The sequence below is a fragment of the Ooceraea biroi genome, chromosome 4, assembly GCF_003672135.1.
Source record: "Ooceraea biroi isolate clonal line C1 chromosome 4, Obir_v5.4, whole genome shotgun sequence".
Lineage (NCBI taxonomy): Eukaryota > Metazoa > Arthropoda > Insecta > Hymenoptera > Formicidae > Ooceraea > Ooceraea biroi.
Window position 1 is genome coordinate 2,144,094 of NC_039509.1, and position 9,812 is coordinate 2,153,905.

The 9,812-nt window shown below is 30.7% G+C and overlaps 3 protein-coding genes across 6 annotated transcripts; 1 reads left to right on the forward strand and 2 right to left on the reverse strand.

Moving 5' to 3' along the window:
• Positions 1–843: 843 nt before the first annotated feature.
• LOC105283805 (UPF0428 protein CXorf56 homolog) lies at positions 844–2,851 on the reverse strand. The gene is made up of 4 exons (XM_011346857.3): positions 2,731–2,851; positions 2,327–2,483; positions 1,954–2,182; positions 844–1,847 (listed from the first exon to the last, which is right to left on the reverse strand). The coding sequence occupies exons 1-4, from the start codon at positions 2,849–2,851 to the stop codon at positions 1,701–1,703; spliced, it is 654 nt and encodes a 217-aa protein (XP_011345159.1). The 3' UTR covers positions 844–1,700.
• Positions 2,852–3,352: 501 nt separating this feature from the next.
• LOC105283804 (WD repeat-containing protein CG11141) lies at positions 3,353–7,625 on the forward strand. 3 transcript variants are annotated; one of them, XM_020033126.2, is made up of 10 exons: positions 3,353–3,717; positions 3,970–4,225; positions 4,326–4,481; positions 4,562–4,693; positions 4,772–4,932; positions 5,004–5,139; positions 5,263–5,566; positions 5,668–5,830; positions 5,954–6,786; positions 7,015–7,625. In XM_020033126.2, the coding sequence occupies exons 2-10, from the start codon at positions 4,001–4,003 to the stop codon at positions 7,107–7,109; spliced, it is 2,205 nt and encodes a 734-aa protein (XP_019888685.1). In that variant the 5' UTR covers positions 3,353–3,717; positions 3,970–4,000; the 3' UTR covers positions 7,110–7,625. The 3 variants fall into 3 exon arrangements, with proteins under 3 accessions (XP_019888685.1, XP_019888686.1, XP_019888687.1); XM_020033127.2 differs by having other exon boundaries at positions 3,353–3,580; XM_020033128.2 differs by lacking the exon at positions 3,353–3,717 and having other exon boundaries at positions 4,093–4,234.
• A 384-nt stretch (positions 7,626–8,009) lies between these two features.
• Positions 8,010–9,768, reverse strand: LOC105283803 (ATP synthase subunit O, mitochondrial). Of its 2 annotated transcripts, XM_011346854.3 has the most exons (4): positions 9,610–9,768; positions 9,316–9,360; positions 8,633–8,743; positions 8,010–8,546 (listed from the first exon to the last, which is right to left on the reverse strand). In XM_011346854.3, exons 1-4 carry the CDS (start codon positions 9,715–9,717, stop codon positions 8,100–8,102), a joined length of 711 nt encoding a protein of 236 aa, XP_011345156.2. In that variant the 5' UTR covers positions 9,718–9,768; the 3' UTR covers positions 8,010–8,099. The 2 variants fall into 2 exon arrangements, with proteins under 2 accessions (XP_011345156.2, XP_011345157.2); XM_011346855.3 differs by lacking the exon at positions 9,316–9,360 and having other exon boundaries at positions 9,610–9,743.
• Between the last annotated feature and the right edge of the window lie 44 nt (positions 9,769–9,812).

Sequence of the window (9,812 nt, forward strand, 5' to 3'; positions counted from 1 at the left end):
ATATAATTTAGTATCTAATAGCAATTGCCTATGCGCTAATGGATCTCGCAATTATTCTATTAATTTTTAATACACATTCATTTAGTGAAAAAAGGATATATAAAATAAATTGCAATGATGACAAGTTTTCATTTTTTTATTTTTTTATACGAATACTTTTTATTCTCATTGCAATTATATCTATGTAAGGAATACGAGTTTTATTAAATTAACAAAACTGTTTTCGAAAAAATTATAAGAATATTTTAATTATTTAATACATATTATGTATTTTTTAAATTAATATTTATTTATAACAATGTATATAATTTTATTTATTATTCTTTAATACAAGAATAAATATATTTAATAAATAAAGGATAAATTTTATCCTTTCAAAATTTAGCTTAAAAAAATGCGACAAAGTTTTATGATTTTTACAATAATCATATACCTATTAAATCATACCCTTCCAAAATAAAAACTAAATTATGTTAATACTTTACATCTTATTAAAACCCTTGGATTTTGTATTATGAATTTACTTTATTAATGATGTTTGTTAATTAATTTTATTATTCACTTATATCAACTTACTTGTGTTTAATAATTTTAATTTCACACAAAATAAAATAAATGTAATTTATAATAAAAAATTAGTAAAACCTTATAAGAAATAGGATATAAAGCATTTTGAATAATATTTTAGATGAAATTGTTTCGTAAGGAGAAAGAGTTATTTTAAGAATTCTATTAAGAATTACATTATAAGAATGAAGGCTTATAACTAAGTTGCATTTTTTTAATCTTACTATTTATATCTGTATTTAATAATTGAGGTATGTGTAAAATAAAATAGTACGATTATTATTTAAGGACAAATATGTATTGAGGCGGACGAGATCTTAATTAAATGTATACATCAATGTTAGCAGTATTACCTATGCTATATTCCAACTTGCATAGATCAATATAGCAAATAGCAGAAAACAATATAATCTATTATAGAATATTTTTAGGTAGCTTTTCCAGCTGATGTAAATGTATATCATTCCGAGCATGTAAAACTAACTGATAAGCAAATATTTTTCTCCCTCTTTGGTGCTGCTTAATTATTATTAACTAATTTATACTATTTTATTTATAATTCCGGTCATAAGCAGGAAAATGCATTTTCTTCGCTTACATTATTGATGATTTATATACTTATTTGTGTATTAAATGTTATCTATTTTGCAATGTATATTTTACGCAATACTTTTATCTAGTCATTTGTACTTGAAATATTTACTTCTATGTATATATTGTTAATAAATATATTAATACAATGTTAAACGTTTCTATATAATTAATATACAATATATAAAATAAAATTGAATTTGATACCACTTACTTTCTTTGACATACGTTGAAACAAATAGTGTACCAAAATGTAACAATAGGTAACTCTAAAGACAGAAGCTAACATATTATCAATGTTTGTCGAACAATTCAAAAAGTGAATGAGGAACACTGTATCTTATTAAATAAAATTAATTTGTGGTTACATACCAATTACTTTTCCCGATTTTCTTGATTATCTTTTTCATTTTAATGTCATCCAAAGATCAAAATATTACAAGTCATTGGATTTACCTTCCTATTCTTAAAACATTTTGTCTCCAGCTAACAAAAACTTAAGATAACTTGACTGATGTGAAGAGGAGAGGGTGGGATAAAAATTAAATATCTAACAACGTTCCTCTGGGTCTCGTTCGTTTCAAATCTGTTTCGGAAGATGACACAGTTTTTCGTTTATTCATGCCTTTTCTCTCTAATTGTTTCTCTATGATGCGTGCATTGTTTGCATAGGAATCGGCAACTTCTCTCTGAAATTGTAATTATATTTATTGTAATTGTAATTGTAATTATATTTATCTAGAGTAAATCAAATAGAGTAAATTATCAGAATACAAGCATATATAACTGACTTACAGCTTCAATTTCATCCTCTTCCTCGTCAATCGTAGACACGGTAACTGAACTAAATTTGCCCATATTCTTAGTGTGTTTTGTAACCATTATTTTTTTAGGCTTTTCGACAGCCACTTGATTATAGATATCTGTCATTGGACCTTCTCCAGAGTTTTTTATTACTGAGCCTTTTACAATAAATACTATGTTGGCTCCTGGATCATGCTTATAATATAGCAATAAACCACACCTTCAATGCAAACAGCACAAAAATGTAAAAATAATTCTAGATATTTAAATTGAATGTAAAATGCAAAATTACGGATATAACATTGAAACGATTGAAGGTGATGAATCTATGTTCTCTAGTAAATTAATAAAACTAAATTTGTACTTTTTACACTTTTGCCTATGTTGCTTCTCAATTCCTTCCAGGCGCTTAAGAAATACAATCTCGTCTCGTTCTGAAGTCATTTTATGAGCATGTTTACTGCCATCGATTACTCTTGCTCCATCCCGTTTCCGTAATGGTAACTTTTCAATAGCACAATCTGCATATTACAATTGGTGAAATTCATATAAAGTTACACTGTCTAAATATTTACCTGGTACTTAAAACAAATTAAAGCATTGTAACTTGTTGAAATTATTTTCACAAAATATTACAAAAAATTGCATTTTCTAAGAATATTCACAAAATAAAAATAAAAATATTTTACGATAAAAGTTATATTGCACGTAATAATGTTCAATCATCATTGTTAGGTTGAAAAATATTGTATGTGTAAAAGTCCTAACCTAAAATTAGTGTCATTTGGCCACAAAGACAATAATAAATGTGCAATGGTTTCTCCTCACTATATTCTTCTTGATCCTTTGTGTCGGAGCATATGATGCTCCTCGACACGACTTTTGGCATGATTCTCTTCTATTTCTGTTCGCTTAAACAATTTTAACGTAAAATTTCTTCTAATACATTAGGAAAACAAGCACTTTGCACCACGGTCTTGCAATCAGAGAAACGCAATCATCTCATTTGCTGACCGCCATGTTGGTCCCGTAGTGAATTCTCTATAAACTAGAGACCCTGAGACCAGGGAGTCTATTACGTATCTCTTCACGGAGTGAAAATTCGAAAAATAAGCAAATTCACTAGGTGTTGACCAATCAAATTATAAATATTCTAGTAAATTTGCTCATTTTTCACATTTTCACTCCGTGAAGAGATACGTAATAGACCCCCAGAGATCGGCCACTGCGTGATCGATTTCTGATTGGCTCGCGCGTGTGGACTATAATGGAAGTATGATGTCCAGACTCTTACTTGAGGGTCTCTATCTAGATGTGTTTACATCTCGCGGCCGAAATCGAAAATCGAAGATCGAAATCCCACTACCGTCGTTTTCAGACCAGTGTATGTAAGAACGTGGTTACAATTCACTTGTCAACGTAATAAAGTTAATCCATTATTCTAAGCTTCGCTTATTCCTAGTAAACTCATTGAAGGCAAGAAATTTCGTTGCCTCATCAACATGCAATCACAACATTAGCAATCAACTAATTTTAAGTCACGGAAATTATTGTTATCCAGTGAGCTGCGACGTGACAATCATCGCTGACCGTGCGACTGCAATATCGTTTATTGTGTGTACGTACACTCGTAAGCGCGAGCTCTTGCAATGACGCACTTACACGGTGTTAAAAAGGAAGAAATTTAGTGTGTCGGTCTAAATGATAAAAATGATCGAACTGCACAATTCATCCTTCATTTCACATTGAAATAAGGTGTCCTCTTATATTGCAATAAAATATTCGAGAAATAAGAATTCTGCTATCAGTAGTAACATGTTAGGTTAACATATACAGTTGAAAATTCTCATCTAGAAAACATCTATCATATTGGGTTGTATGATGAGAATTTTTATCACCGTTTTTTCTTTAACTAAGGTTTAAAGTTAATGGTGCATTAGAGAGTATATTGTCTATAATTTTCTGTTATTGTTAAAATTTTCGATAAAATATTAAATGTTTTTCCAGTGACAATATTGTTGAATGCACAGTTATAATAATGACAACGCCTATGTGTGAGGATGGTGGACCATTGAGAGAATGGGCGCCACTTTCTATTCTATTGCAACAGATACCTGCGAAAAAACAAAATGGGATTTTTATGCAAGATATCAGTTTTACCTGTATTGCTGTCTTACCTGAGTTTATTGCTATTGGAACTAACCATGGGTTAATTTATTGGTATAACAGAGAAAAGCAGGATCTTCAAAGATTACGTTGTGAGGTATTTTAAGTATGGAGATTCTAAAAGTACTTTTTTTGTTGTTTGCCCAATAGATTTCAATTTATCTAAAAACATTTACTACTTTGTTTTTTCATTGTAGAATGCAAACTCCAAAGTTACGTGTATAAAAGTGATATCTACGGTTGATTACATGATTGCGGCTGGTAACGAGCAAGGCGTCATTACGATCTTTCAAATCCCAAAGAGTCCACCAGATTCATTACCAGAGACTTTAAAACCAAAGCAGAAGAAACAAGTAAACTATAAAAAATATACATACTCCTATAACACATAGAGATAACAAAAGTAAACATTTTTTTTATTATCATTTGCAAGGTGGAGAGGTACAGTATAAGCGGACTGCACAATACTACGCTAACGGCAGTAGAATGGTCGAAAAATGGCATGAAATTATTTAGTGGAGATAAAGATGGCCTAGTGGTATTAACAGAAATTGATTTTTATATGGTTAGTGATAAATATTATTAAACCGTTTTTATTTATCCTGCCATACTGTGAATATATTTTAATATAACCTCTTCACAGCATCTGTCGAAATCGTCCAAATTGTTGAATGAAAAATATCCTATAATACAATTGAGCTACCAGCAAGGTCTATTATTAGTGTCCACTACATTGCGTACAATTTTGGTGAATAGAAATGAGAATGGAAAAGTGACGCAAGTCGGCCAGAAAGAGCGTAAAACGTTAGTGTATTCATGATCATGCTGGAAATATGTATGTACTGACACAAGTAAAACATTCTCATGTGCCTTAGATTAGGAAAATTGGGCGCGATATTTGGTTCTCGACAAAATTATGCACAAGAGCCAGTAATTTATGCAAGTAGACCAGGATTGCGTTTATGGCAAGCTGATAAAGCTGGGATTGTGCTAAAAACGCTCATATTTAAGGTAACAACATTCAAAATATTAATTACTAATATTTAAAATATATTCAAATATATGTATTAGTGTTATCAATATTTATGATAATCATTTTTTTAATCGATTTTTAATTCTGAATAATCTAAAAAGGACGCAGTTCGATCGAGTCACACAGAAGTAGCGTTGTTAAATCCTGCGCCTGAGGGGTCAAAAAAGAATCGTGGAGAGCCTTCATTCGGCATTGTATTACCATTTTGTGATGATTTATTAGTAACATACTGTGATGACGTAGTCTACGTAGTAAATCCGAATACTATTGCTATAACGTCGATCGTGAATGATTTACGACACGTTACTGACGTGTCTTGCACTAAAGATGAAATATTTATATTGGAAGGAGAGAGAAATATTTTACGTATAGCTTATTACCCTGAAAATAATACTTTTGTATCCGGTAAGTATTTCTAAAATATAATTGACGAAAAGAAATAAATACTAATAAATTATTTCAATTGTTTTTTCAATTTAATTTAATTCTTTTGTTTTTTGTAACAGGAGAAACAAAAATTGCATTGGATCCTTTGTCATCATTCGCTGAATATAGTAAACCTGTTACCGATGGTATATTAGAATTGACTTGGAAATTAAAAGAAAATAGCATAGTACCAGCTATTCCTTTTGCCAAAATTAGTCCAACGAACATTATTCAGTCTGTGGGGTAAGTGAAAACGATTTCGAGAAAGGAGTAGCATGCGTTCATAGTCGAACATTTAAATTTTTAAAATTTTTTCAAAATGATCGTATGTTAGAAATTAATAAATTGTTGTATTATACTATGTAGCATTGTACCAACTGTTACTGTCGGTACCGATGTCGATATAACAAATGCCGAAGAAGCTGTAGAAATACCACCGATAGTCCCAATAAATTTGAGCACTCCACTTATAACGGACATTAATAAAATACCAGAACATAACGATACCAGCGAAAGAAAAAAGGCGGAAGAAGCAAGAAATAATGATCGTCGAGAGATATTCCAACGAATTGGACAACAAGAATTTGAGGACGTTGTTTTTACGCCTGAGAAAAGGCAGAAGAAATCTCGAAGTAGAACAGCGAACGGAAACGAAGATGCATTATCGTCCAGTAATACCGACTATTTATCAAGTAATTTGGACGTTAATCATGCAAACATTAGTAAAACCACAACAACTCGTTCCTCCATAATGCAACTGAGTTTTGATGACGATTTTATTTTGAAGTCAGATCGAGATCTAGAAACGATACAACGAGACGTAGAAAATAAAGAGAGACTGTTAGCGGATGTTCTTGATTTCGATTTGTCCAAATATATGACGAGCAATCGAACGGATAAAGATCATACAGACGCCATAACGAGCATTAATTGTAACGTACATTCCAGTAATATAGTTAACGAAGAACAGAATACTCGTACAGACAACGACAGTGAACAGAACGATTGTGCAGAAATCGAATCGGGAGAGGAAGATGTCAGCTATCGCACCGAATTACAGCGATTGGAAGATCTCGGGGAATGCAGAAAAATTTTGTTGCAGAATAAATTGGACGATGTACCGCTGATTAGTGATAATTCTGTTGATATTCGACAAGTACCGGCGATCGATCGGGACGAGTTGGAACACCAATTCAACAGTACGTGTATTAACAAAAATTTCGAAGAATCTCTTTATACAGGATGGGCCCAAACGTTCCGGCCAGACTTTGAGATCTTATAGGAAATTTAATTCTGAACAAAAAGTTTCCCATAAGCATGGCTCGAAAAATGATCTCAAAGTCTGACCGGAACGTTTGAGCTCACCCTGTATAGTATAGTAGTACGCTGGGTTACACATATTAGAAAACATTCGTTCAAAATTTCAGCTTTGGCAAAAGAATGTGCTACAAGTGCAATTCTTGAAGAAGAAGAAGATTGGGTCTTGGTCAAAGAAGATATACCATCAATCACAATGTTTTAAGAAAACTTGTACAGAAATTGCCTCCAACACGTATACACGTGTATCTTTCCACAAGCAAATTGTTAAAAAAAATAATAGTTAAATACTCATGTGACGTGACAACAATAACTTTGTTAAACTTTCATTTCTCTGGCCGTTATCAAACCCCGATAATATATAAATTATTGAACAAAATAGGAATACATACACACGCACATGTACTCATCCATTCTACTGCGCGCGCGCACACATACACACACACACACACATTCATACTTTGAATTCAATCATGGGTATTATATATATAAAATTAAACACGTTGACAAATTATGATTATACATAATCATAATATATGCATTTCTGAAGATGTGCAATTGATAATCTTCACAAAATAGAGAAAATTATATTCTAAAGTAAAATTTTGCAAAAAAAGTACTAGTCATTACTACAATCTTATCTTTTAGCGATTAATGTTGTTATGTTTCTAATTAACAGATGAGATATTTTACAAATTAAATAAAATATAAACTTATTAAATAAGTGAAATATCATATTATTATCCTATCTATTCTAATGAATAAAATAAATATTCATCATCAATCAAATGAGTTTACATTTTTAATTGTAAACTATACATGTATACAGATTTATTTTATAGTGATTTGAAATCTATTATTGAACACAACAATAGAAATCTTGAGAATATATTCAACATAGTTTGAATAATAGAATACTATTTTTACAATGTAAAGAGAAATTTAATTGCCAACCAAATTTCAACTATGGCTTATTTCTTTTCAATGAATCTGTGATCGTAGCCAATACATTTATTAGTATACATGTAACTGAGAATTTACTGTTTTTCATGAAATATATCCATTCACATAATGCAAAGAATAATAATTAAATTACAAAATTACATCGAGCTCGATTAATTAATTTTATTTATATAAGTCAATAACTTACATAATATCAAGTATGTCTACATGAATATTTTATTTTATTAACTGATTATGCCGCAGCTTGTATGATATCCGTGTACTTTTTGACTTTGCTGGCAATACTCATGTCTACGTATTTATCACCTATTGATACCACCATACCACCAATAATAGAGGGATCTACTTTAGTAGTGAGTAAAATAGTCTGGCCCTTCTTCAAGAAACCTTTCAAAGCTGATTCGAGCTGATTCTTCGTATCTGCATCAAGTGGTTTCGCAGTAACTACTTCGCACACTACCTCTCCTCTATTAGCAGCCATAATCAGTTTATATAGATTAATGACTTGATTGACTTTCGCTAATCGGCCATTTTCTGCGAGCAACGTGAGTAAATTCGCAGTAGCTGGATTCATACTGACTTTGCTTCCAATAGTTTTGAAAGCCTCTGCCTTATCTTTCCGTTTTATTGAAGGATCCTTTATAAATCCTGCTAATTTGGCATCTGTTTTTAGAAGAGCCTAATTTGAACATAAATTAACATTAGCAAATGGAATAAATCACACGCATGCACATTTTTATAAATATAGAAAATAACTTATCATACCTGAAAGTTGACTAAATCTTTCTCCACTGCATCCAAGACCTTTTGTTTAGACGCAGCTGAGAAAAGGGCTGTCGCATATCTACCTTCTAATCCAAAAACTTGAATTGGAGGCTGTATTAACAAATAAAATAATTACATGACTTAATGACTTAAAAACAGTGATGTAATATAAGTAAATACATAAATATATATATATATATATATATATAATTTATAGGACTTTTAAACATAAAACATTGCAAAATAGAATATAGAAATCAAAACATGTAAAATAATTTCTAGAAAAATTTGTTAAAATTTTCTTTTGTTTTTATTTTATAGATATGTCATCCCAAAAGTATTTCACACAGATGACAAGCATGCATGCATATGCAAGCGTAATGTATACAATCAGGAGTGCATTAATATTCCCTGATTATGGTTATTAAATTTCTATAGACAGTTTAAATCTAGTATCTCACTCTAGACCTCCATCTTATTGTGCACCAGCATCACAGGATGAGAGAATCAAACAAAAAAAACTGTGCAGGTGACAGATACAGAATAGTCACCATTTGGCAAACAATAACATTAAATTATATAAAATTTTGAAACATTAAGAAGATTGACTAATAAACGCTTGTCTAATATTAAGTACAATTGTATATTAACTTAATTATACATCAGTTAAAGAATTCCTATACCTTAACCAGTTGTTGCACAGCAGGGGAGGAGCAAAAAGTTCGTGTCTAAAACAGAAATAATTAGCTGTCAACCTAAATCAAATCAAAGTAATAAAAAAATGAAACATGAATGAAAAAATAACAATTACATTTTTTCATCGTTTTAATCGTGTATCTGATATTGGTACAAATTAATCATGTATATAAATAATAATAATTAGTCAATAAACATGTAAAGGTTAAACAATCTTCTAATATTATGCACATACTCAATAGTTTCAATGCATTTTAATAATATTAAGTACGTATACTTACAATTACTCTGCTGACAGACATCCTTGCGACAGTGTATAGAAAAACCGAAGGAGTGAAATATTGGTTCATACAACTGCCATTACATAAGGTTTTAACGGCACAGTGCATAGATATAATAGAATAGTATACTCTCCTGTCAGCAGCACCTTTGCGTTGGGTTGAAAGAATTTAAGTGCTCATGCGCGAAATGAGCAAGTTCTTCT

Bases quoted from the DNA above. Each gene is read 5' to 3' on its own strand.
- LOC105283805 (XM_011346857.3), bottom strand. From the start codon at position 2,851: ATGCCAAAAGTCGTGTCGAGGAGCATCATATGCTCCGACACAAAGGAT. The intron at 2,183-2,326 runs GTACAAATTTAG...TTTGCATTGAAG, and splicing joins CATAGGCAAAAGTGTAAAAA to GTGTGGTTTATTGCTATATT. The intron at 1,848-1,953 runs GTAAGTCAGTTA...TTACAATTTCAG, and splicing joins AAGAGGATGAAATTGAAGCT to AGAGAAGTTGCCGATTCCTA.
- LOC105283804 (XM_020033126.2), top strand. From the start codon at position 4,001: ATGACAACGCCTATGTGTGAGGATGGTGGACCATTGAGAGAATGGGCG. The intron at 5,140-5,262 runs GTAACAACATTC...TAATCTAAAAAG, and splicing joins TAAAAACGCTCATATTTAAG to GACGCAGTTCGATCGAGTCA. The intron at 5,567-5,667 runs GTAAGTATTTCT...TTTTTGTAACAG, and splicing joins AAATAATACTTTTGTATCCG to GAGAAACAAAAATTGCATTG.
- LOC105283803 (XM_011346854.3), bottom strand. From the start codon at position 9,717: ATGCACTGTGCCGTTAAAACCTTATGTAATGGCAGTTGTATGAACCAA. The intron at 9,361-9,609 runs GTAAGTATACGT...TTTCTGTTTTAG, and splicing joins TGTCTGTCAGCAGAGTAATT to ACACGAACTTTTTGCTCCTC. The intron at 8,744-9,315 runs GTATAGGAATTC...TTGTTAATACAG, and splicing joins CTGTGCAACAACTGGTTAAG to CCTCCAATTCAAGTTTTTGG.